Source organism: Oryctolagus cuniculus, chromosome 9 (genome assembly GCF_051225735.1).
Source record: "Oryctolagus cuniculus isolate XC-2025 breed Fujian yellow rabbit chromosome 9, ASM5122573v1, whole genome shotgun sequence".
Taxonomy (NCBI): domain Eukaryota; kingdom Metazoa; phylum Chordata; class Mammalia; order Lagomorpha; family Leporidae; genus Oryctolagus; species Oryctolagus cuniculus.
Genome location: NC_142875.1, coordinates 40,039,043 through 40,065,094, shown reverse-complemented (window position 1 = coordinate 40,065,094; position 26,052 = coordinate 40,039,043). Strand labels below are relative to the sequence as shown.

Below are 26,052 nucleotides of genomic sequence, written 5' to 3'. Positions count from 1 at the left end.
TAATCAGCATTTAAAATTCCTCTCCACTCTCATTACTTTATGAGCCATAAACTTCATTATTTTTGATATTAAAAAGAGGATCATGGGGGCCAGCGCCGCGGCTCACTAGGCTAATCCTCCGCCTTGCGGCGCCAGCACACCGGGTTCTAGTCCCGGTTGACCCTCTTCCAGGCCCGCTCTCTGCTGTGGCCAGGGAGTGCGGTGGAGGATGGCCCAGGTGCTTGGGCCCTGCACCCCATGGGAGACCAGGAGAAGCACCTGGCTCCTGCCATCGGATCGGCGCGGTGCGCAGGCCGCAGCTTGCCAGCCATTGGAGGGTGAACCAACGGCAAAGGAGGACCTTTCTCTCTGTCTCTCTCTCTCACTGTCCACTCTGCCTGTCAAAAAAAAAAAAAAAAAAAAAATCATGGGGCTAGCATTTGTGGTGCAGTGACTGCAATGCCAGCACCCCGTAGTGGAGCAGCCAGTCTAGGTCAAGGCTGCTCTGCTTCTGACCCAGCTCCCTACTAACTTGCTTGATGCAGGATAATTATTTGAAACTTATATCCATATCTATTGAGAAAGATATCGGAGTGTAGCCATGCTCACTTGTTTACATACTGTCTGGCTGCTTCACTCACTACAGCTACGGCAGAAGTAAGTACCCCATATTGCTTGAGTATGTTAGTCATTGTCCCCACTTTACTTGGATCAAAAACTACTTCAGGCTGTTTCCCTTCAGTTAAAATGAGTTCTGCCTCAGTGCATGGATGTTTCCTTCAATAACAGAAAACTGGGAACACTCAACCATTACTGAATGCCTAAATAATTGTAAATATTGTTAATTGTAGTCACTTAGGATACCACTGATTTGTCTGCCAGTCTTTTCTCATACTGCAAGCTCTTTGAAGGGAGAGTTTACTTGACTGATGATTGACCTGATAACACCATCAAATGCTTTAGGAATTGAAAAGCCAAGTCAAAGGTCTTGGGGCTGACATTGCAGACGGCAGGGTTAAGCCACTGCCTGCAACACCGGCATCCCGTATCAGACTACCTGTTCGAGTTCCAGCTATTCCACTTCCAGTCAGCTCCCTGCTAATGCGCTTGCGAGGGCAACAGAAGATGACCCAAGGACTTGGAACCCTGCCACCGACATAGGAGACTCAGAATTCCTGGCTTTGGCCTGGCCTAGTCCCAACCCTTGTGGCCACTGAGGGAGTGAACTAGAGGATGGAAATTCTGTCCCTCTCTCTGTCACTCTTTCAAATAAAAATTTTTAACAAGTCAAAGGTTTTAAGAAACTGTATCTCAAAATACTGAAAACACATTTAGTCATTGGTAATCTCTATGGTTAATAGGAAAGTAGTCAATCTGACACACCAAATTATAAAACTAATTTAAATCTGTTCCTTTTATTATGTTCTTATACAATTCCTCCTCTCCTATATAATCTGATACAAATGGAATTTAAAACCCATTATGTTTTTACAAGATAAAAAGATGTAGACATTTACCATCTGTATTTCTCTGAGCTGATTCCCTATCCTGGGGAGAGATTAGAGCTGAAAGTCAAGGAATATAATCACACTTACTACCTGGTAATAAAAAAAGTATTTTCCAAGTCAGCTCTCATTATCCTGTTTTTATCTTGGTTTCCTACCAATTGCTAAACATAGCTGTGCAAGGACCACTTAAAAAACAGTAGAGGGAATACTTAATGTAAGTTAGGTAAATTAAAGATGGCAAAAAAGATTAAATACCAAACACTGATGGCTTTCAAGATTTGGAAAGATTGTTCCTTCTCAAATGCTCATTTTCCTGTGTTAGGAAAATGATGGGGTTTTTTCCTACCAATATTGAAGTGGTTATGTAACATTAATCTGCCCTTCAATGAGCAGATGAGTGCTCCATTTCAATGATCTGTACAGATCCCTGACGTTGCTCATCCTGTCACTAAGTGATGGATAATCAACTGAATTTTTCGCATAAATAGTTCTGTTCAATCTGGAAACAAAGTGGTATGATAAAGACAGTCAACAGTTCAATAAAAATGCAAATTTCTAAAATTATTAAAATATACTTAAAAGTAACAAACTATCACACACACTTAGGCTTAGAAGTGGTCTCTCAAGATTTTTTTTTAAACCAGTTTTTGAAAATTTTTCTCGAATGTAGCTATTTTTCAAGCTTCCTCTTCTTTTTCCCTGGTTCAGAATCCATATTTGAAATATCCATAGGAACGCTTATCCCTGGTATCTAAAATAATGCAAATGGAGGAAAAAATCAGGTGATTTTAAAAGTGTAATATAAGAAATACTCCTTCCCTCCCCCATTTCCACTTTCAAGTTTAAAAAGATGTAGGAATTGAGACACGTAATAGGTGTTAATAAAGGTTTTACACACAAAGTCATAATGGTTCAAATAGTAGACCTGGTTCTCAACAGGTGAGAGGCATGTCATATTTGACAGTGTTTTAACTGCAACACAGCCTTTCCCATGTTCAGTTTACACTGGTGCAGTTAGTGTGTTTGACAGAGAGCTACAGGAGCCCCAGGTACGTTGAGGTTAAGAACCAGTGTGTCTCAGGGCTGGCACAGTGGCTTAGTAGGTTAAGCCTATGCGGGCGGTGCTGGCATCCCACGTGGGCGCTGGTTCATGTCCTGGTTGCTCCACTTCCAATCCAGCTCCCTGATGGTGGCCTGGGAAAGCAGCAGAAGATGGCCCAAGTCCTTGGGCCCCTGCGCCCATGTGGGAGACCTAGAAGAAGCTCCTGGTTCCTGGCTTTGGATCAGCCTAGCTCCAGCTGTTGTGGCCATTTGGGGATTGAACCAGCAGATGGAAGATCTGTCTCTTAAATAAATAAATCTTTAAAAAAATTTTTATAAAACAACCAAAAAACAAAAAAAGGAACCAATGTCTGAGCTGAAAACACCTACACTTTATCTTCAATAGTACAGATTTCAAAACTCAGGGAGAAGGATTAGGCAGGAGGATGGAAAGATATTTTGAGAACTTCAGAAGAATCTTAGGTTTCTATGATGCAATGGCCTAAAGAAATCAGGGAAAAAAGCATTTTCTAGGCAAATATTTGGCTTCCACACTTAAAGGATTCCCTCTGACATTAAACCAAAACAATGAAATCCCTGTCTTTTACAAATTTTCACCATTTGTTCCACCGCAACTTGGAAATTTTAAGTCTGATCCAACCTGAGGTTCCACCAGGGCCATTCGGATTTTCTGATGCTGAAGATTAGATGAATCTAACATAATTTTCACTTTGACTTTATCAAACACATGGAACACTGTATCTTCTATTTTAAGTGAAGGTATCTAAACAAAACACAATTATCACTCTTAATTGCATTCTCATATTGAAGCTTTGTTCTAATTCTTCACAATTTATCTTTCAAAGTAAAAGTTTAAAAAGTACCTCAATATTAATAAGCATCTAGATGTTCAACTTAACAAAACCTACTAACCTAGTAGTCTCACATAACTACGACTTCTTTATGTGCATACTTCTTTGATTAAGGTGGTCTTAATATGTACTCATTCATCTTAAGATTCTCTCTCTACTGATTAGCAAACTGCCTGTGTGTCTAGTAGAGGAGCACAAGATGGTTGGGCACAGTTTATTTTTTAAATAATCTCTGAGTTAGAGTCCTACCAAAGTTAGAGAAGTAACAGTGTCAGATAACGGTATGAAAGGACAACCTTTATATATGGGAAAATATCCTGAGGTGAGAAATTATGAACAAAACCATAACTTAGCTAGTATAATTCAATGTGGATTTTTCTGGCATGTACTTAGAGATCTGAAGTAAATACTGTATGATACAAAAATAACGTTATACTTTATAAGTATCATTTATAAACTGTCACAGTGTCCCCTCCTCCCCAAAAAGGAAAAGCATGAGAAATACTATACCTCATCATCGTAAATAAGCCGTGGCTTTGGTTTATCCTTTTCTTCAAAAAAGACTGTACCTTCTAAACCATATTTTGGAATTAACACCACGATGGCATTCTTTCTTACAAATAGAATATAGGCTTCTTCGCTTACTATTCCTTTGCTTTTGAAAAATAACTGCAAAATAACATGCAATCTTTTTATTTAAAATAGTCTCTAATATTATGAAATTAGGAAAAATAACTGCTAAAGAAAAAGCAAACAAAAGTTCTTTTCTCCTAGCATTATTGTAGAAGGCAAATACCTGGGTGTGAAATGCCACTGATGCACGTTGGGCATACTGAGCCATTTTGTGCCGGTAATTCAAATTTTTACAAATATCTGCAAGTTTGTGTTTGTCTGTCAACTCTGGATAAGTACAGTCAGCTCCAATAGCCACAGCCAACAGCCGATGAACAATGATATCCGCATATCTAGGTGTACAAAGGAGAAATAAGAACCATAGTACATTAGCACTAAAATGTCCTTTTAAATTTCCTCTCTCCTTTCACGTCAAGGGAAATACCTTCGGATGGGTGAAGTAAAATGTGTGTATATTGGCGATGCTAAGCCATAGTGATGAAAGTCATTATCCATTCCAGAACAGAAATACACAGCTTGCATCATGCAGCGGGTGGCTAATATTCTTAACAGAGTGTTTAGATACGGGAAAACAGGAGACTCAGCCCGGTCCAAAGAGTCAGCCAAAGACTTGGCAGTATCAGTGTTAATTTCCAAATTCTGTGAATCAAAAGAGGGAAGAACATATTAGATTTTTATAAATCAGTACGAGCGTGTCTTATAACTAGCCAACTGAACAAACAATAGTGTTTTTGACCACATATTCTATGTTTATACCTTTTATTCTTCATATAGGAAAATTAAAATACATACATAAAAAGTAATGACTGTTTTGTGCAATACTAAAAGTTAAAACTTTCGGAATGTATTTAAGAGTCATGAAGTATCAAGGCTTGAAGAAGTCTCCTGTGGGGGAAGGAGAACGTAACAGTCGTGTTATTTCTTGAAGCCTCATTTGCCTCTGCCTAATGTTTGAGTGGGTGAAAAAAAATCAAAGAAAGCAGACCTGGAATCTTTCTCAGCATGTCAAGTTTTCATCTCTAGTGATCTTCCATCCATTCAAAGTAGACATAAAGGCCAAACTACAGGACACTATAGTTCACTCAGAACAGTGGGAACAGGGAGAAGCAGTCAAAAATACTTAAACCCTCCTTTCTCTACCTGGCTCTTAACAAGATGACAGACAATGGGAACAAATCCCCCAATTTATGAAATAATTCTGAAGTAGAGAAGTGAGAAGTTGATTCAGTCCTCATAGATATGACAGAGGTAGGCACACCAGAAAAGTCTGAGCCAAAATTAGAAACCAACACCACGGTGGTAGAATGATGCCTGGAGAGCCCAGGCTACTCCATGCAGTTGTCTTCCAGATGGGAAAGATGGAGCCTGGCCAGGTGAGCCAAGGAAAACCAACATAAGCCACAATTACCACAAAGGTCAAGTGTGCTAAATAAGTCCACTAACCAGAGACAGGGGTTATGCAGGGCTGAGAAAATGGTGCCCTTTCCATAGTTTTCCTCTTTTCCATTAGTGCAATAAATAAACTTCCTTCTTAGAGACATGACATAAATTTAACAGGATTTAACAGAGTTGAGAAACAAAAAAACATATTTGTTTAGGTAGTTCATAAAAACCATGAAGTTATAGGCTCAAAAATTTATGGGGAGTCTTCAGAAAGTTGTGGAATATACATATTATGAACAAACTGCACCAATTTCAAATTTTTTTTGCACCAAGATATTCCTTTTAGGTTATCTTTTAATTCCTTTCTAGCACGTGAACTTTTTGAAGTAGCCTCATAAATGTAATGACAAAAATAGTAGAACAACTTTTTATGTCCAAGATACTGCAAATAACTTAGTCTAGAATATCCGGCTTTAGCATGCAGCGTTCTTTAAAGGCAGTAACAGATTTTACTAAGCAGACGACCTCAATGCAGGAAGAGATGACCATATCTAAGTTAAATTTTTTTCCATCAAAAGAACTATGGCCATATTTTTCAACAATAAACAACATAAGTTTTATGTAGATGTGAATAAAAAGTGTTCAGTACAATGGCTAGACCATTACACAAATACAAATGATTTTTCAAGCTGCAAGCTTTTACCTTGGACTTAGCTGCCTTAACAAGAATTTCATAATTTGATGGAGGTGGAGCAGGATGTTTTCGGAGCAGAGCATGTTCTGAAAACTCTTCATGAATTTTTTTGGCAACAGAGATATTGGCAAGTAACATAAATTCTTCCACCATGGAATTTGTTTCTCTGCAAATTGAAAAAGTAATGTATTAAACGAGGAAAGAAAATCTGAGATTGCTATACATCCTGTTTACTCACAGGTAACCAGTAAGCCAGTAAGATAACTGAAGCATTTCCTGTATAAACATTCATGTGTGTGCACATGTACGTTTTCTTAATATATGGCTCTTTAGTTTCTCATGCGCATTCTCATTCACTTCAATCTTTTATTACAGATCTACTGTGTGAGTAAATCTCACATGCTAGAGGAGACTAGAAATTGTACTCAAGAAAAGCAGAAGCTTTACTAACGCCATTAGTACCTAAAATCTAAAACATCACCATTTTCATCTCCTTTTACTGGGTCCAATGAAATTTTTATTTAATTTTAGAAACATAAACTTCACTCAGAAGAAATAAAAGCTTTTTAGATCATACAAATTTTGGCTTAAAAAATTAGTTTTCCCCCACCAGTGACTGAGGAGATATATTCACAATGAGTCATGCACTGTGCTCTAAGGGCGCGCACACACACACACACACACACACACACACACACTGTTCTGCAGATGAGGAAACTGAAGATGTGCAACATCATTCCACTCAAGGTACAAGGCACTAGCAGTTTCAGAATCCAAGTCCATACAATTTTACCTAAACTCAAGCAGCCTGCCTGACAGCTTTGTTTTCTTCCTTCCAAGTCACTGAACAGACACTAATCTCATTCATGCTCTCATTTTTAATAATAAAACCCTGTGACTTCTTGGCAAGGTTCCTAACAAATATTGATTGTATAAATAGTAGGAAAACTTCCAATCATACAGGGACAATCTTAGATAGGTGATGTTCTACTCTAGCAACCTTTTCCTCAAAAAAGTTTCTAGTATTGTGCTTATTGTTAATATTAACATTAGACATAGTTCCACAGAAGTTCCATTCAGGAATTCAGAAATTCTTGGTCTAAAACTAAAGTGGTTCTAAGAAATGAATCTGAGTTAACCCTTGATTGTCTCCTAGAAAAGCACTCATGCATGATTAATCTTATATCTACCTCATAAAAGATGCAGAGGTCTAAATTCTGATTTAATCAAATAGCCTTGCTTCATGCATCTGAACTAAATCAAGAAAAAAACAAGACAACATTAACAAACATCCAAGCAGTGTTCCTTGAAGCATGACTTGAGGTAGGTATGACTTTCAGCAGTAACTTACAAATACACCATGGCATGGAGAGGTTAATGTATTGGTCGATAAACAGGTAATAGTGGCAGATGTGGAATCCAAACCTAGACAGTCTGGCTTCAAATCCTCTCCTCTATTTTACCACTTTATGTATTTACTACTTAAGAAATTAATCAGGGCAGTCTACTTTTACTTCCCAGAATTATTATCAGTCAAGTTCTAATATACTTTACATTAAAACAAACAAATTAAAAATGGAATTTTTTCTATTATATTCCAGATACTAGTATTACATAAAAAAGTGAGATATCTGTTTTCCATGTATTTTACAAGCCAAGAAAATATATAGAAATGATAACCTTAATAAAACTAGATGATCTGGTTATTCACATACTAGTCTTTTTATTTCAAAATTTTAACAGTGCATACCTAAGTTCCTTGGTCTGCAGATCTATAGGATCATGAGTTTCACTGTCCATGTGGAATCGAACTTCTGGAGAAGAAAGAGTCAAAGCCCTAAGAGAAAATTAAAGAGGCAAATCATGAAGCAAGCCAGTACAGACACAACTTTCTGCAAATGATTCATTTAAAGTAGAAAATAACTGAGCAAGTACAGAGCAGTTGTTCAGAATTCTGGAAGCTTTAGGATTATTGCTACATTTTATATTATCTAAATGAACAGTATTTTACAAATCTAAAAATGGGGGGGGGGGGGTAATGTTGTGGGTAGCAGGTAAAGCCACCATCTGTGATGCTGGCATCCCAGAAGGGTGCCAGTTTGAGTCCTGGCTGGTCTACTTCCAATCCAGTTCCCAGTTTGTGTGCCTGGGAAAGTAGTGGAGGATGGCCCAAGTGCTTGGGCCCCTGCTACCAATGTCTGAGACCACGATGGAATTCCTGGCTCCTGGCTTAAACCTGGCCCAGCTGTTGTGGCCATATTGGGAATGAATCAGAAGATAGAAGATCTTATTCTCTATGACTCTCCTTTTCTCTAACTCTGCCTTTCAAAGAAATAAACCTTTAAAAATAAAATAAAAATGAAAATAAAAACCCATCTAACAAAACAGTAATACTTGAAGAAAAATGTGAGTCCTTATGCTTCTAGGGGCTGGAATAACTTCTGTACCCAAACTATGAGTTTTTACTGAGTGACTTTTTTATATTATTAGCATTGATTGTTCACTTTTACAAATAAAGACACCTGGCAGGACTTTATCTACTATAGAAAACAACGGGAGTCGGCGTTGTGGCACAGAAGTTTGTAAAGCCATGGCCTGCAACACCAGCATCCCATGTGGACGCCAATTCGAGTCCCAGCTGCTCCACTTCCCACCCAGCTCCCTGAGAATGTGCCTGGGAAAGCAGCAGAGAATGGCCCAAGAACTTGGGCCCTTACACCCACATGGGAGATGCAGATGAAACTCCTGGCTCCTGGCTTCAGACTGGCCCAGTCCTGGCCATTGTGATCATTTGGGGAGTGAATCAGTGTATGGAAGATCTGTCTCTCTCTAACTCTACCTTTCAAGTGAATAAATATTAAAAAGAAAAAATAAAAAAAATAAAAAAAGAAAGCAATAAACTGAGGTGGGGAACATTGGAAAGAGGCAAAAAGGAAGCTACCTTGGGGAGGCTGGCTACATCAGAAGATCCACAGCTCAAAAGTACATCCCAGGAAGATTTAATCAAGAGAGCAGACTGGTAAACTAGTACCATTACTAGATCATCAGTGCCAACGGCTATTAATATGTGAGTGCTATGTGTCAGATAACTTATTATGCTAAGGGGCTAAATGTATTAAGTTTTCTTTCTTTTTTTCTTAATGCAGTTGACTACTCTTTTTTTTTTAAAGATTTCTCTTATGTATTTGCAAGGCAGAATTAGAGACAGAGTGAGGAAGAGACAGAGAGAAAGGTCTTCCATCCACTGGTTCACTTCCTAAATGGCCACAATGGCCGAAGCTGGGCCAAACTGAACTCAGGAGCTAAGAGCTTCTTTTGGGTCTCCCATGTGGGTGCAAGGGCCCAAGCACTTGGGCTATCTTCCACTGTTTTCCCAGGCCATTAGCAGGGAGCTGGACTGGAAATGGAGCAGCTGGGACACGAACCAGAACCCATATGGGATGCTGGTGCCACAGGCAGAGGCTTAGCCTACTATGCCACAGCACTGGCCCCTTCAGTTCTCCTTCGAAAAGTATATTTCCACAAGGCAACATAATGTTTCTTCATGGGGCCAGTGCTGTAGCACAGCAGGTTAAGCTGTCACCTGCAGTGCTGGCATCCCATGTGGGCACCAGTTTGATTCCCAGCTGCCCTATTTCTGATCCAGCTCCCTGCTAATGCATCTGGGAAAGTAGCAGAAGGTGGTCCAAGTTCTTTGGCCCCTGCACCCTTGTGGGAGACCAGGATGAAGCTCCTGGCTCCTGACTTTGGTTTGGCCCAGCTCCATCCACTGCAGGCATTTGAAGAGTGAACCAACTATTCCTCTCCCTCTCTCTGTAATTCTGCTTTTCAAATAAAATAAATAAATCTTTTTAAAAAAAGTTTCTTCATACACTAACATTACTTTAAAATGGCTGCAGATCAACCTAGAACTAAGAAATTCCTTTTTAAAAAATCTCTGTATTTTTATTTATTAGAAAGTCAGAGAGAATAAAGAGAGGGACAGACAGAAAGATCTTTCACCCACTGCTTCATTACCCAAATGCCTGTAACTACCAGGGATGAGTCAGTCTGAAGCCACCAGCTCAGAAATCAATCTGGGCCTCCCTAGTGGGTAGCAGGGAACCAAGTACTTAGTCATCACCTGCTGTCTCCCAGGGTGCACATTAGCAGAAGGTTAGAATTGGAAGTGGACTTGAACCCAGATATTCCGATATGAAATGTGGGTATTTCAAGTCACACCTTAACCACTGAACCAAATGCCCACTTCCTAAATTTAAATAGGTACATCTTAGGAACTAGTACAGATGTAGAGTGTGTACTCACCAACAATAACATTTTGTAGTAACCACTTGTGACACTACCCTGATGATCATGAGAGCCCAGAGACCAGCTTCTGAAAGGCTCATGTGCTTGCTACCCCCGATAACCGTTTTTCAAGAATAAAAAAAAAAAACTTAAATATTAATTTATTTGAGAGGCAGAGTTACAAAGAAAGGGAGAGACAGAGCGAAATGTCCTCCATCTGCTGGCTCACTCCTCAAATGCCCACAACTGCTGGAGTTGGGCTGATCTGAAGCCAGGAGCCAGGAGCTTCCTCCGAGTCTCCCACGCAGGGGCAGGGGCCCACGCACTTGGGCCATCTTCTACTGCCTTCCCAGGCTAGAGCAGATCCAGAGCTGGATCGAAGAAGAGCAGCCTGTACATGAACTGGCATCCACAGGGGACCCTGGTGCCACAGTGGAGTCCCAGCCTACGACTACTACCAGCACCAGCCCCAAGAACGAAATTTTTAACTGCTTTTTTTCAACAATGTTGGGTTAGGACTTTAGGATTCTTTGCTTTATGCCTTTTGCAATTAGGCAAATACCATGACATAATGGTTAGAATACCCTAAGCTGCCACTTGCCATCAGATCATTGGAAAGATTCCATCTGTGTATCTTTCAGTTATTTAAAAAATGAAGGAGTTGCATTGAACAATTCCTAAATCTCTTCTAACTCTAATATTTATTTCAACATCTGAAAATTAATATTCATCCTGGAGACTCATTACTATTTAAAAATAAAACAAACCATGGAAGTTCTAAGGTGTTCTTACCTTCTAGAAATTTAAGAACTTTTAAATCAAGCACATCATTTTTTAGTACAATTTACCAGACAGAATTCCGGAGCAAAGTTCAGTTTACAGCCCAACTGCTAATATTCAGAAGGCATCTAGAAGAGATGGGATGTGTCCACTTAAGAGCTTCTATTCAGCTTATCAAGTAATAAATGTGGAGCCAGTATACTGGTACAGTGGGTTAAGCTGCTATTTGCAAATTCAGCATCTACAATTTGAGTCCTAGCTGCTCTGCTTCCAATCTAGCTTCCTGCTAATGCACCTGGGAAGGTAGGGGATGATGGCCCAAGTACTTGGGGCTCTGACATCCATGATAGAGATCCAGATGAAGCTCTGGGCTCCTGGCCTAGGCCTGGCCCATCCCTGATATTTGTAGTCTTCTGGGGACTGAACAAGCAAATGGAAGATGTGTGTATCTCACTCTTTCTCTCTTTCAAATAAATATGTTTTTAAAAAATAATAAATTGTCATCCATGATCAACTATTTTACATAGAACTCACAAGTTATCTTAATATTGATATATGTTGTGATATTAACATGTATTAATTAATTAATATTAGATACACATCCTAATATGTATTTTAAAACAGTTTTTTAAAAGTACCCATTTTCAATTCTTCTTCTTTTCAGAATTTTAGCTAGCTTATTTAGTCCACGAAGACTAGTGGTGATATCATCATTCATGGTTGCTGAATCAATTCTCATCTGAGCTTCAGCATATGTAAGAGAAGCCTAAAGAAGAAAATATATGTTAAAACGATAAATCTAGCTTATTACGTTCTATTTCTAAACAAAATCCATAATTTCAAAAAATTTAAAACATTAACAAGTTTATAGCTATACCTTTTTTTAAAGATTTTTATTTATTTATTTATTTGTTTCACAGAGTTACAGACAGAGAGAGGGAGAGACAGAGAGAAAGGGAGAGACAGAGAGGTCTTCTATCCCCAGATGGCTGCAAAGGCTGAAGAGCTGGGCTGATCTGGAGCCAGGAACTTTTTCTGGGTCTCCCTTGAGGGTGCAAGGGCCAAAACACTTAGGCCACCTTCTACTGCTTTCCCAGGCGATAGCAGAGATATGGATCAGAAGAGAAGCAGCCAGGACTTGAACTGGCGCCCATATGGATTGCCGGGGCCACAGGTGTAGGATAGAGCCCACTATGCCACAGTGCTGGCCCTGTTATACTATTCTTTACATCTATGATTCTGCTTCATCAATTCTTCTCTGAGGTACTATAAACTTAAAGTAAAATGACAACATTCTTAAATTAAGTGGCTTAAATTTTAATTACTTTGACAGTTCCGTTAAAATATAAATACTAGGGCCAGTATTGTGGCATAGCAGGTAAAGCTGCTGGCCTGTGACGCCAGCATCCCAATATGGGCACCAGTTTGTGTCCCAGCTGCTCCACTTCTGATCTAGCCTGTTGCTAACAGCCTGGGAAAGCAGAAGACAGCCCAAGTGCTTGGCTCCCTGCCACCCACATGGGAGACTGGGATGAAGCTCCAGGCTCTTGGCTTTGGTTTGGCCCTGCCCCATCCTTTATGGCCATCTGGGAAGTGAACCAGCAGATGGAAGATCTAACTCTTTTAAATAAATAATTAAATCTTTAAATACACTAAGATCATGCTAAAATAAAGCACAAAGGCAGGCCAGATCTTTGACAACAGCTGTTGAAAGTGAAACTCTTTCCAGCTGATCATTATTCCCGACTCACTGGCAAATAATTAGACAGGAAGACCGCAGGAGTCTGGATGTCATGTTTTGAGGAAATCTACTAAATATCCAAAAGTCAGTCCCTAAAAATGGGACCTGTATCGATAGAGAAGATTTAAAGTAATCTCCAAAGACAACTCAAATACAGAAAGTTTCTCTGCTAGTGGAAAACTACCTTTTTTGTTTTAAATAAAAAAACAATAAAAATGAAGGAGACTATAATGAAAGTACCAAAAAATGGAAAAGGATGAGAAAGACTATGTGGCTCCCTTATGTCTGAACTAATCTCAGGCTAGTTTTACTAGAATCCAACTATGATTTGAAATATCACTTTGATAAGAAAGTATGAAGATGGAAGACATGGTAACCTTTAAAACACTATTAGGGGCCGGCGCCGTGGCTCACTAGGCTAATCCTCTGCCTTGTGGCGCCGGCACACCGGGTTCTAGTCCCGGTTGCCCCTCTTCCAGGCCAGCTCTCTGCTGTGGCCGGGAGTGCAGTGGAGGATGGCCCAAGTGGTTGAGCCCTGCACCCCATGGGAGACCAGGAGAAGCACCTGGCTCCTGCCATCGGAACAGTGTGATGCGCAGGCCGCAGCATGCCGGCCATTGGAGGGTGAACCAACGGCAAAGGAAGACCTTTCTCTCTGTCTCTCTCTCTCACTGTCCACTCTGCCTGTCAAAAAATAAAAAAAAATAAAAAATAAAAAAACACTATTAGGAACAACTTCAATTACTGGGATTCCTGAGACAGGGCATCGATTTGGTCTGCTCAAGTATTTACACAGGCTTTGCAAATTTTTGAGAATAAGACAAATGCTACATTAACTAATTTTTGAGTAACATCAAAAACTAAGCAGATAACTAAAAAAAAAAAAGATTTTGCTGCAACATTGCAGAAAAATTTTGTTATAAGCCTAAATTTTTGAAGACAATCTTGGAAACTGTTAAAAGAATGAAAGATTTTAAAACATTAGAGATCAACATGAAACTAACCTTGGAGTTAATGACACTTTTGGTAAATTTTGTTCTTAAGATTTCGGCATTGTGATTCATTTCCCAAATACATGAAAATGCCAGCCTATGAGGAAAAACAGGGCCTGTTAAAAGGACTCAGTTAAAGTAGTAACCATAGTGATCTTATTGAAAATATATGCATAAATACCTGTCAACATCACATCTTAAGGAACATAAGTTAGAGCTAAGCAACTCTGGAACCATGTCAATCCTCTGCAAAAGATAAAAATAGAGGTAGAGTCCCAGATCACTTAGCTATGTCTGTACATTTATCTGAAGGTCTTTTCTCAAACAACAATAATCTATCAAGAGGAGGAAAAGTGTGTTTTTTTGACTAGCATAACAGAGAGAATGTCTAACTAAATGTCTGTTTTTGGAAAAGAGCTTACAAGAAATTGTTACAGAAGGAACCCATGAAACAAAACTGAACTTTACTGCAGCAGATTTAGGTTTAAGTCCTCCATATTAACCACCCAGCTCTCCTCTCAAGGTCTGAAGTCCCTTGCTTACATAAGGTGGTACTCAGTAACGGACATAAACTCAACCAAGCTCTATGACTGGACCTTTCTCTGATGCTAAACGCAAACTACATAGTGTAAAAATACTTTAACAAGGGACAAAGCTCATGGAGGACTAATAGATTGAGTTTTGCTTTCCCCTTCACTTTCACAACTGCTCTCTAAGTTTATGGGGACAACACTTAAAGCATAAATGCTACACAATTTGTATTAAATACATGTACTTGCTAGCTAGACCACAACATAACAAGAATTTGCAACCTTTTCAATGAGTAAGGACACCTTATTCTATGTATTTCCTACAGCTAAAACCCTGAACTATTTAGACTATGACTGTTCAAGAATTCATAGGCTGGGGCTGGCATTGAGCTGCAGCGTATCAGGGCACCACCTGCCATGTCAGGCATCTCCTACTGGAGTGCTGCTTGAGTCCCAGCTGCTACATTTCCAACACAGTTCCTTCCTAATGCACCAGACAAGGCTGTGGAAGAAGGTCCAAACACTTGGGGCCCTCCCACCCACTGGAACACCCAGGAGAAATGGGCTCCCAGCTTCGACTTGGACCAGCCCCAGTGAACCAACAGATATCTCTCTATCCCTGCATTTCACGTAAGTAAGTAAGTAAATAAATATTTCATTTAAAAATTTCCTAAAAAATAGAATTCAAAAGTGCCCATGATTGTTAGAAGTTCTTAAGTTCCTTACCTTTTCACAAAGGTACACAGTTGTTCCTCTTCTGGCTGATTCTTGATCCAAGGCATTTCCTGGTCTGATAAAATGGCTAACATCAGCAATATGAACCCCAACCTTCCAAAGATCAAAATAAAAGGATGTCAGTATGCTTAATTAGGTAGCTGTACCAATAAAATTTTAATACAAAGAATGTCAGCTAAACTGAAAAGGTTGCATCTACCATTTCCATAGCTTTAACTATACTTCCCATGAATAATTCACAATTTCTCCCCTGGGTCAAAAGAATGAACTCATAAATAGAATTATATTTAGGTAAGAACATCATTATAATATGATTACCTCCAAATTTCCATTTTCCAGTTCTCTGCAATGCAAGGCATCATCTATATCTGTACATCCTGGCGGGTCCACACTACAAACACAGAGATGTCGCAGGTCTACTCGGTGTTTCATGTCCTAGAAGATGCCATATTATAAAGAAATAAAAAAGTATTCTGACAGTACGACTGCAACATAGCTCTTCCAATGATAGCTCTTCTTAGCGATAACCACACATTATCATTTGTAACTAGTGGCCTTTGAAATGTCTGTCATACAAATGCTCTAGTATATGCCCCCAGAAATATTTATTTATTTATTTATTTATTTTTTGACAGGCAGAGTTAGACAGTGAGAAAGAGACAAAGAGAAAGGTCTTCTTTCCATTGGTTCACTCCCCTAATGGCCACCACGGCTGATGCGCTGCGCCAATCCAAAGCCAGGAGCCAGGTACTCCCTTCTGGTCTCCCATGCGGGTGCAGGGACCCAAGCACTTGGGCCATCCTCCACTGCCCTCCCAGCCCACAGCAGAGAGCTGGACTGGAAGAGGAGCAACTGGGACTAGTACCCATCGCCCCATTCGGGACTAGAACCCAGGGTGCCGGCGCCGCAGGCGAAGGATTAGCCAAGTGAGCCACAGTGCTGGCCTGAAAAATTTATTTTTCAGTAAAGAAGCAAATGATTTTCATCATGCCTCAGAATACTGTACCTAAGTACATTTTTAGGGGAGGAGGAGGGACCATGGCTTCCATGTATTTAAGAAGAGGTATGGAAATTAAATTAATTAGGATATAAGAATAACATTTATAAAGTCATTATGAATTCCTTTCAACTCACCTTTTCAGTAATGCTCCAGGGCATCTTTGGCAGAAAGCTGAGTACAGCCTGGGAAAAGGGCTGATGGGGAACATCATGCTCAAGTAACAGAACTTCTGTTTCAGTCTCTTTCTCTCCAACATCGCCTAAGTTTTTTACGAAGTGTCCCTAAAACCAAATATTAGAAAGGCATACTTTACAGCTAATTGCTATTATAGTACATACTACATTCTTCAGAATTTATAAATCACCTTGGTATTTCTCAAAGTTCCTGTATTGATTTTTTTTTTAAAGATTTATTTATGTGAAAGGCAGAGTTACAGAGAAGCAGAGGCTGAGAGAGAGAAGTCTCCATCCACTGATTCACTCTCCAGATGGCTGCACTGGGTAGAGCTGGGTTGATCCAAAGCTAAAGCTAGGAGGCTATTCCAGGTCTCCTACGCAGGTGCAGGGTCCCAAGGACTTGGGCCGTCTTCTACTGTTTTCTCAGGCCATAGCAGAGAGCTGGTTCAGAAGTGGAGCGGCTTAGATGGAAACTGGTGCCCATATGAGATGTTGGCACTGCAGGCGGTAGCTTTACCACTACGCTACAGCGCCGGCCCCTGTATTGACTTCTTAAAAATACTTCTTTGGGGATCAGTGCTATGGTGCAGAGGGTTAAAGCCCTGGCCTTGGCCCTAGCCTGTGGCACTGGCATCCCATGTGGGTGCCAGTTCAAGTCCCAACTGCTCCACTTCTCATCCAGCTCCCTGCTAATGCACCTGATAAAGCAGCGGAGGATAGCCCAAGTCCTTGGGCCCCTGCACACACATAGGAGACCTGAAAGAAGCTCCTGTCTCCTGGTTTCAGATTGGCTCAGCTTCGAACATTGAGGCCATGTGGGGAGTGAACCAGCGAATGGAAGACCTGTCTCTGTCTCTACCTCTCGGTAACTCTTTCAAATAAATCTTCAAAAAAAAAGACTTCTAATGGACACTTCATAAAGGCCCAGTTCTTGTATCACAATGCATCTATTTCCCATTCACTTTCAAATTTAAAGTATTCTTCAAATAGCTTCAGGGTTTATTGATTAGAATCTATTATCTATTTAGGACTCAAACACCTTTTTCATAGTCTTGATGTATAACAAGTACTTGCTTGGGAATTTGAGTAAAAGTAACCACATAATTTATATTAGCATTTCATAAAATTGGTTTTTAAATTACATATGCCATTTATCAGGTAACTTAACGGAGTATCCCCAAGTTTCAGTACAAATCCTATATAAAAGTAGATCCTATTCTCATTAAAAAGCAGCAATGTCATTCATAAATGATTAATATCTTAAATTGAATTAATACTTTCAGCTTACATTTGGATATCTGGAATTTCTGGGCCAACCATCAATAGCAACAATTATTCTCCGTCCTTCTAATGTAGAAGCCTGTCTGGTTTCTATCCGAATTCGAGGGATTCTTCTATCAGCAGGCGTAAAGAGATGTCTTCTGGACTGGAGGGAATTAGGAAAGATATTTTACACACACAGTATCTGAGGATGGAGGCAAAGACAGGGCTATCAGTTCAAGACAATGTTTATCACTTCCTATTACACAGTGACACCCTCTTTACTCACCTCCTTGATGCCGGACTTGGAAAGCATGCCACAATATGGTCTCCAATTCCTTTTTATTATTCCTACAACTCTACCTGTAGGCTTTAACATTTTTTCATTGACAGTAGTTTTCAGCTGAGAAACAGAGAAAAATAATCTGGTTTACTTTCCCTCTAAGTCTAATGAGAAAATTTCTCTTCAAAATTAAAATATGTACATGGATACTAACACATTCAAACAGGAAACTGCAGAATCTTTACGCTTCAAAATTCTATGCAAAGAACACGCCAAACCAAACCACAGAAATGGTTTCATGATTTTAAAAAAGCCATTACAAAAACAGAAAATCAAACAATAAAAATAGCTAAATAAATATGACAGAAGTCAGTTTTTCCCAGTTACATGAAGATTCCCTGATTTGAGGACACACCAGCTCTGGGAATTAGCAGTCTAGATTTTGGAACTAATCTGCACTGAGTGACTACAGTCACCACTTCCTTTGGACCTTTATTAATTCATTGAAAAGAGATGTATCTTTGTTTTTAGATTTATTTGCTACAGTGGAGTTACAGTTACAGTTACAGATCTCATGGTGTTTCCCCTCTAACATTCTCCAAAAGCCTCGACTCTTCAAGAATAATGTTAAGACTTCAGAGCACTGAACATAACTGATGGGAAAAGAACTGCAAATGTTGCATGTATTGAAACTACTATCATTATAAAATAAGGATATAAAAAGGTCATATAAGGTAGACATAGATCTTAAGAAATAACTGAAAGCATTCTCTTCATTATAAATACGGTAATAAAGAGGAATAATTAAAAATCCTCAAATCTTAAGTACATTATGCTAAGGGAATTTTAACAACAGAAAAGTATGTCGGAAAATTTTTAATGTCATAGATTTCTAATTTTGTACTCAAATCTTTTTGTATCTAACCCATTTCTTTGAGAAAATAAGAAATTAAAACTACTTAAAAGGAAAAAGTCAAATGTGTATGATATGTATTAAACCTGCAGAGCTACAATTTTATTCAATCAATATGAAATTTGTTCAGCTTCCTCAGAAGAGGACATGGTACATAATAATGCAAAGCTGCACAGACAATATAAAACCTGGCTGGTTTCCTACCATGCGCTCTTTCTCCTCTTCTTTCTCCATATCATCTTCATTTTGACCTTCATCATGCAAAACCACAGAAGATGGTGCCACCCACTGACTCTTGGGGAAAAGCTCCACAGCCACAATATCTTCATGAATCGCTCGGTTTAAATGTTTAAGTCCTTGCAATATTATCTGTTTAAAACAGCAAACAGCATGTGCCCAAGTTTTTTTAATGACAACAAGGGAAAGGTTTTCTAACAGAAGTGTTTCCATTATTGAATATCTATACCTATGCAATCTCTCTTTCTTCTATGTTTTTCTTTCATTATAGTCTCCCTTTATCTCACACCATCAATTTCTCAGTATCAAGGAGAAAAAAAAGGTCATGGCTCCACCATAACTTCTAATGGTTCCAAGAGGCTTGGGAAAATTTCTTTAACTTTCTATATCTCAACATTCTCATGGGCAACTGAAAAACAGAGTATCTATTATAGGTTGAGTGGAAGATTAAATGAAATGCAAAGAGTTAGAAGTGTCCCCAGCAAATACTGAACACTCCAAAAATGGTTGCTATTTGCTTTAAAGTATGGGACGCTCTCTGCAAGTGCTATGCAAATAGTATAACAGGTCATAACACTTAAAGTAAAAACATTTTATTTTTTATTATTTGGGGACTAGATTTTATTCCTTTTTCCCATTTTTAAACAATTTTTATTTGCTTATCTTCATTTTCTATTTGAAAAGTAGAAGCAGAGACAGGGATCTTCCATTTACTAATTCACTGCTCTAAATGCTCACAATAGTCAGAGCTGGGCAAGGGCAAAGCCAGGAGCCAGAAACTCAGTTTGGATCTTCCACATGAGTGGTAGGAACCCAACTACTTAAGATATCTTCTGGTAGGCATTACCAGGAAGTTGGAAACAATGTGGAACCAGCATACTGAACCCAGGCACTCTGATACTGGGATGCAAGTGTGCCAAACAGCATCTTAGCCACTGTATCAAATGCCCAACCCAAAATTTTATTCTCTTCAAAGTGAGTTAATAGAGTCATTTTCTACCACAGCAATTTCCTAAAAAGAGTGATTAATTCTACTAGTATGGATAACTTCCTGTATAACTGCCTTCAAGTTGATGAATTGGCAAGATAAAGCAAATTTAAATTCTCAAATTTCTAAACACTTGTTAAAGAATATATGGAACAGAAAAAGTACTGGTTTACAAGGTATTTATTTCCACACTTGCCTCTTTATTTTCTTCCGTGTCTCCATGAATCCATACTGTAGCTTCTAAGTAATTTTCCCTGCTGGCTCTAAAGGTTCCTTGAAGGTAAATACCAGATTTTATACCTTGTTGTAACTTACTTAAGGGAAGATGCTCGGAAAATATTATTTTCCCACTTTCTATTTCATTCTGTAAAATAAATAAACCAAAAGATAAGTTAGTTAAGTCTTCTGTTTGTTCAGCCTACAGCCATCAATATCACATCCATATTATTATATACAACTCTATAAATGTGAGAGAATACACTGTATCTCTTAAACCAGTGTTAAAGCTTTCTGTGATGTCTAATATGGTAGCCATCAGGCACAAATTTCTCCTGAACACCTGAAACATAAAGAGTATAACTGACAAACTGAATTTTAAGTTCAGTGAAATTTAAACAATCACATGTAACTAGTAGCTACATGTTGGACAGGACGAATCTAAATCTGTATTCCAAAAATTGATCCTAACTTTTTAATCTTCTCATTTCCTTTAGCTTTGTAAAGTAGCTGGTTAAAGGCAAACAGGGTTGAAAGAAATATTATGAAGACTGCACATATGTATAACATCCTAGTACATAAAACTTACTATTATAACAACAGCTGCTATGTTCCCAGGTACTAGGAATTTTACTAATGGAACTGTTATAATCTTTAAATCCTTGTAGCAAAGCTAGGAATTCATTACTGCTAAATCTACTTTATGTACTCATATAAGGAAATGAAGACTCAGAATATAATTATCCCTGAGCACGCCTTCTCAGATCAGCTCCTGCAGTGACCCCATCACTCATCTGTTTGTCTCTAATCCTGCCCTCTATGCAATGCTTCACCTTACCTTTTGACATGAGAGTGATCTTCAAATAAATACCATTTCTTATCATGCTCCCCCAACCCACACTCTCATATAGCCCTGACTTCCCTCAGCCTGCCACAGAAGGCAGTGAGCTCAGCATTCTATCAGTTATATTCTCATCACAAGAGCTCTTTAGGTAGATATTTTTAAGATGTTTGAAACATTACTAACCTACAGAACAACTTCTGGTTTATCATTATCTGGCTCTTTCTCTTCTGTTCTACCTCATCCTAGGACTCCCTTCTTCCTCCTTTGGCCCTTATGCTGTCTGTACTTTATTTGACAAATACTCCTCAATCACTAGTCACAGTTTCCATTCTTTTGCTCACCACACAAACAGTGCACCATCATGTGCCAGGCAACTACTAAGGTTTCTGGGAATACAGCTACTTTAGAAAGTCAATTCATTTAGCAGTAAGTCTCATATAGCCACTTTTGTTTTTTTATGACCCAACTGCTAATCTAATACCAGCTTACCTACCCATGTTCCAATTTTTTAAATTTGGTAACTAAAATCTAATATCCCAAAGTGGCTATGTTAATATTTCACTTCACAAAAATAAATTAGAAGGAAAAAACATCTGAAACATACCCCTTCTTCAGACAAACAAGCAAGACGATCTATGAGTTCAGGGTTAGCAGTTAAGCTCTTAATATATTCTTCACCTGAAAAATGAGTTTATGTCATTCTTGATAAATTCAAGTGTTGTTTTTCTTAGGTACGAAAGAACATGTAACAGTATCTCTTGTCAATTTTGGGGGAAAAAAAAGAAAAAGAAAATCAACTTGTTGATGTGCTCATGACTAAGGCAGTGGGTCCACCTATCTATGAACTTATCATTACAGCAATTGCAAATGGTGAAGGGGAAGAAAGCCAACCACTATTAGGTACCACAATTTATCTAGCTGAAAAACACTGAGAAATTAATAAATGCAGAAAACAAAAACAAAAGAATCACACAAAGTTATACAGCACTATGACAATATCAGCCAAGTGACTATCCGACCATGGGCCTGCTAAATCTTACATGCGAACACGCGCTAACACTTCTACCTTGACACTTACAAGTGAAAGCTGGTATCCCTTCTTCTACAGCTTTCTCTTTGTTTTTCCTGTCATTTGTTATGAAGATAACTTGTGGCTGATTCTCTGCTGACAATTTCTTTAAATGTTCATTATACCATTTTGCTGCTACTCGAATGGCTCTATCATTCCTGTCATTCGCATTTTCTCCCTGTTCTTGTTCCACATAGGTTTCCCTAAATGGAAAGAAAAAAAATGAAAAACAAATTTTAAAAAGGATACATAAAAACTCTTAGGATATAAATATTCAACCCTGAATTGGAAAGTCTTCTTTCTCTTGGCATGTACTGAGATTTATACCTTTGAGAAAAAATAAATAGGATGATTATTTAAATTAGTTAAAATTTTAAGACAACAGTTTACTTGGAAAATAAGAAAATTATGTGACTAATGGAAAAATAAAAAGGCTAATATAATTTTATTGCATAAAAAGAGAAATTCAAGATCTGACTTTATTCTTTAGGTTGGGACATTAAATAAACAGTTCATCAAAACAAGCTGTAATATATTGCAAATCTGTTGAGATTTTATTCAAACTGCAGAACAAGAGCAATTCATAAAAGCTACAAATAGTAGCTGTGACTATGATCATGTGATTCCATAGTCATTAAATGCATAACAGATGTAAATTATCCATTGCAAACACTAAATAGAGGGCAGAGGCTATCTAGAGACTGAAGGATCAGGTCAGATATGATTATTTAAGTCTAATTGCTCTGAACTCCCAAATAACCGGTCTTCAATGCCAAATTTAAGCACAACAAAATATAGTACAATAGGTTCTTGCGATTAAAGACAACAGATACTTAAACTTATTACAGTAATGGTTTTTAGAATTATTTTGTTCCCTACCACTATATGTACCTGTTAATATTTAAGCTCTTGAGCAAAGGACATAAAAGAGTCCTAAGTTTGAATTTGGTTGAGCAAGACTTGAGTAGTAAAATCTTAGATGGATTTGCCCGGGTGTCCTAAGAGTTTACCATCAACTCCCATTCAGCTAAGGTCTATTCACTGCATTTGAGCTGACAGAACTGCTGTCCTCTGACATGAAATCTGAAGATTATACTAACACCAAATTACAGGTCTTTCTACAATGAAAAACAACTGATGCTTCTGTTTCTACACAGTAAGGTGCTAAAAATAAGACTACAAGTGCTTTACTGATAATGTTCTTTATAACAACAATATTAAATGTGGGATGTAAGAATAAAGAAGAGAAATTGGAGGGGCCAGTGTTGCAGTGCAGCAGGTTAAGCTGCTGTCTGCAACTTAGGCATCCCACATGAGTGCCAATTCAAGTTCTAGCTGCTCCACTTCTGATCTAGCTCCCTGCTAATGTGCCTGCGAAGGCAGAAGATGGCCCAAGTGCTTGGGTTCCTGACATCCATGTGGCAAACAACGATGAAGTTCTGGGCCCCTGGCATCAGTCTGGCCTAGCCCCGGCTATTGGTGGCCATTTGGGGAGTGAACCAGTATATGAAGATTAAAATCAAGATCTCGATGTCCCCCTCCCCTTTTACTCTTTCAAATATATGAACTTTTTTTTTTAAAAAAAAGCGTTTCTTTTAAATTTGCCTAAGCTTATGGAATTGCATTACCAGAATTCCACTCTAACCCAGTGCAATCTTTGTTGTTATTTTTTTTTTTAAGATATATTTATTTTTTTGAAAGGCAGAGTTACAGAAAGGCAGAGGCAGAGAGAGAGAGAGAGAGAGAGGTCTTCCATCCACTGGTTCACTCGTCAGATGGCCACAATGGCCAGAGTTACACTGATCTGAAGCCAGGAACTTTTTCCTGGTCTCCGATGCGGGTGCAGGGGCCTAAGGACTTGGGCCATCTTCTACTGCTTTCCCAGGCCACAGCAGAGACTGGATCGGAAATGGAGCAGCCAGAATTTGAACCGGCGCCTGTATGGGATGCTGGTACTTGCAGGCGGTAGCTTTTACCTGCTATGCCACAGCGCTGGCCCCACCCAGTGGTTCTTAATTGGGGGATGAATTTTCCCACAGTGGGTGATGGTCATGTAGGTAGACAGTTTTAAGTTGGTACCACTGAGTAGGGAGGGTTGGTGCCAGAATCTAGTAGCCAAGGATGCTACTAAACATATCACAGTATATAAGAAGTCTTTAACAATAGTCTTTATTAATAGTGCCAATATTGAAAAACTCTAATAAAATATCATAAATACCTTCAATAGATTATTTATGTAAGATCATAAACAGGCAATACCATTTTCTAAGAACACACATTAAAACTGTTTCTTAATCTTCATTGTAATGTTTTAAGATACTAAACTTTTTCAAGCTCGTTAGGAATAAATCTATATAGTTTTATATGGAATTCCAGGCATTTAGGCAAATCTCATCCCCCAAGATTCTGTTGCTCAATTCATGCTAATCCCAACCTGAAAACATTTTGGGAAATAAGAGCACCTGCTATATCCCAGGGGGCAGTAGACGTATACTCAGGGCTTTACCCCATCAACGTCCATTGGTTTTAGTTAGAGCCACTGAGTACGATTTGCTGCCCAGCTTGCACAAGAATGAAATATCTGAGAAAACACAGCCTTTATCTTCTGACGACTACTCCCAGAAACTCCCCCTCCCCAACTCAGCTACTCCCATGGTTCTCTGGTAGTCTAATTTGCTCCTACCTATGGTGCTCGTTAGTAAACGTATAGAAATGCTTCTCTTGGTTATTCGTCACATCTCGGATTCGTTTATACACAGGGGCGCTCCGATTTCTCACTTCTTGGAGAACTGTTTGCAGCACAATCACATTCCTGATGGCCGGATCTTCGAGAACATCAATCTTAGAGGGAAGAAAAAAAAAAGTTAAATTTTTCCTATATGAAACTGTAGACTATATCTGTCAAACATAAAATCCTATCAGCTTAAAAAAATATTAATTACGCAGTAAGTCAAGGAACCACTTTGCTACAGGAAAAGTGACAAGAGTCACTCAACCCTTCAGGTCTTGCAAAGAGAAGTAATACACGGTCCAATCACAAAAGTCCTCCGAAGTAAGGCTACTGATAAGTAAACATGTTGGCCCACACAGTTTTCGTTTGTAGGCACTTACAAGCTGCCTGGGGGTCGCAAGCTGGAGGCCACACAAGCCCAGGTCCCCGGCCTCCAAGCACTTACAATCTAAGGCAGAAGAGACACCAGGAGTTAGAAAACGAGCCTGTCTAATATACGACTCCCAGAACTGAAAAGAAAAAAAAAAAAAACAGCACAGGGAGAAGAACTTGAGCAGGGACAGAGGAAGCTGGGTAACAGCGGAGTCTGCTTCTCCCCAGCTACGTGACACTACCAAACACCCTCCTCCTTGGCCTTCAGATTCCCTGTCACATCCCCTGTCGCCCGGGTCGGGCCGCGAGGTCCGCAATTCGCCCGCCGGCCGACGCACCTGGTGCAGCAACACGTTGGTGTCCGGCAGCAAATAGTGCGGACTTGGGCAGAGGGTGCTGGCCGGGTCCTGGGGCTGTGGCTCCAAGACCGGCCCTTCGTGCGCGCCGCCGCACGCCGAGCAGCCGGGAGCGCCGCAGCCAATGTCATCCCGCAGGTAGTGCTCGCGCACGATTTTCATCACACCGCCCGCCCGGGTCTTTTTTAAGAACGTTTTGGACTTGAGCATCTTGCCTCGCGGTGCAGAATCGCGACCCCGGCAGCACTTTTCCGGTAACCAGCGTCACGTTTGGAACCCTATCGCACAACTCTATTTCACCCGGAGCTTCCTCCCTTCCCGCTCCAGGACAGTCACACCTCCTCTCGCGAGACTGACATTGGTTGTGTCTCTGGCAACCCCGCGAGGATTGGGCGAGAGCTCGGAGGATGGGCGGAGCACAGAGCCATTTCC

General features: G+C 39.4%; 1 protein-coding gene across 3 annotated transcripts; it reads right to left on the bottom strand.

Moving 5' to 3' along the window:
• Positions 1-1,366: 1,366 nt before the first annotated feature.
• On the bottom strand, positions 1,367-25,989 carry DIS3 (DIS3 exosome endoribonuclease and 3'-5' exoribonuclease). 3 transcript variants are annotated; one of them, XM_089303616.1, is made up of 22 exons: positions 25,603-25,966; positions 25,273-25,340; positions 24,845-25,002; positions 22,171-22,364; positions 21,697-21,770; positions 20,229-20,396; positions 19,012-19,176; positions 17,901-18,014; positions 17,640-17,777; positions 16,310-16,456; positions 15,494-15,610; positions 15,167-15,268; positions 14,092-14,156; positions 13,923-14,007; positions 11,816-11,943; positions 7,861-7,947; positions 6,120-6,276; positions 4,458-4,672; positions 4,197-4,365; positions 3,911-4,069; positions 3,190-3,312; positions 1,367-2,238 (listed from the first exon to the last, which is right to left on the bottom strand). In XM_089303616.1, exons 7-22 carry the CDS (start codon positions 19,039-19,041, stop codon positions 2,158-2,160), a joined length of 1,917 nt encoding a protein of 638 aa, XP_089159742.1. In that variant the 5' UTR covers positions 19,042-19,176; positions 20,229-20,396; positions 21,697-21,770; positions 22,171-22,364; positions 24,845-25,002; positions 25,273-25,340; positions 25,603-25,966; the 3' UTR covers positions 1,367-2,157. The 3 variants fall into 3 exon arrangements, with proteins under 3 accessions (XP_089159742.1, XP_002713032.1, XP_051706572.1); XM_002712986.6 differs by lacking the exon at positions 25,273-25,340 and having other exon boundaries at positions 25,603-25,989; XM_051850612.3 differs by lacking the exon at positions 24,845-25,002 and having other exon boundaries at positions 25,603-25,973.
• Between the last annotated feature and the right edge of the window lie 63 nt (positions 25,990-26,052).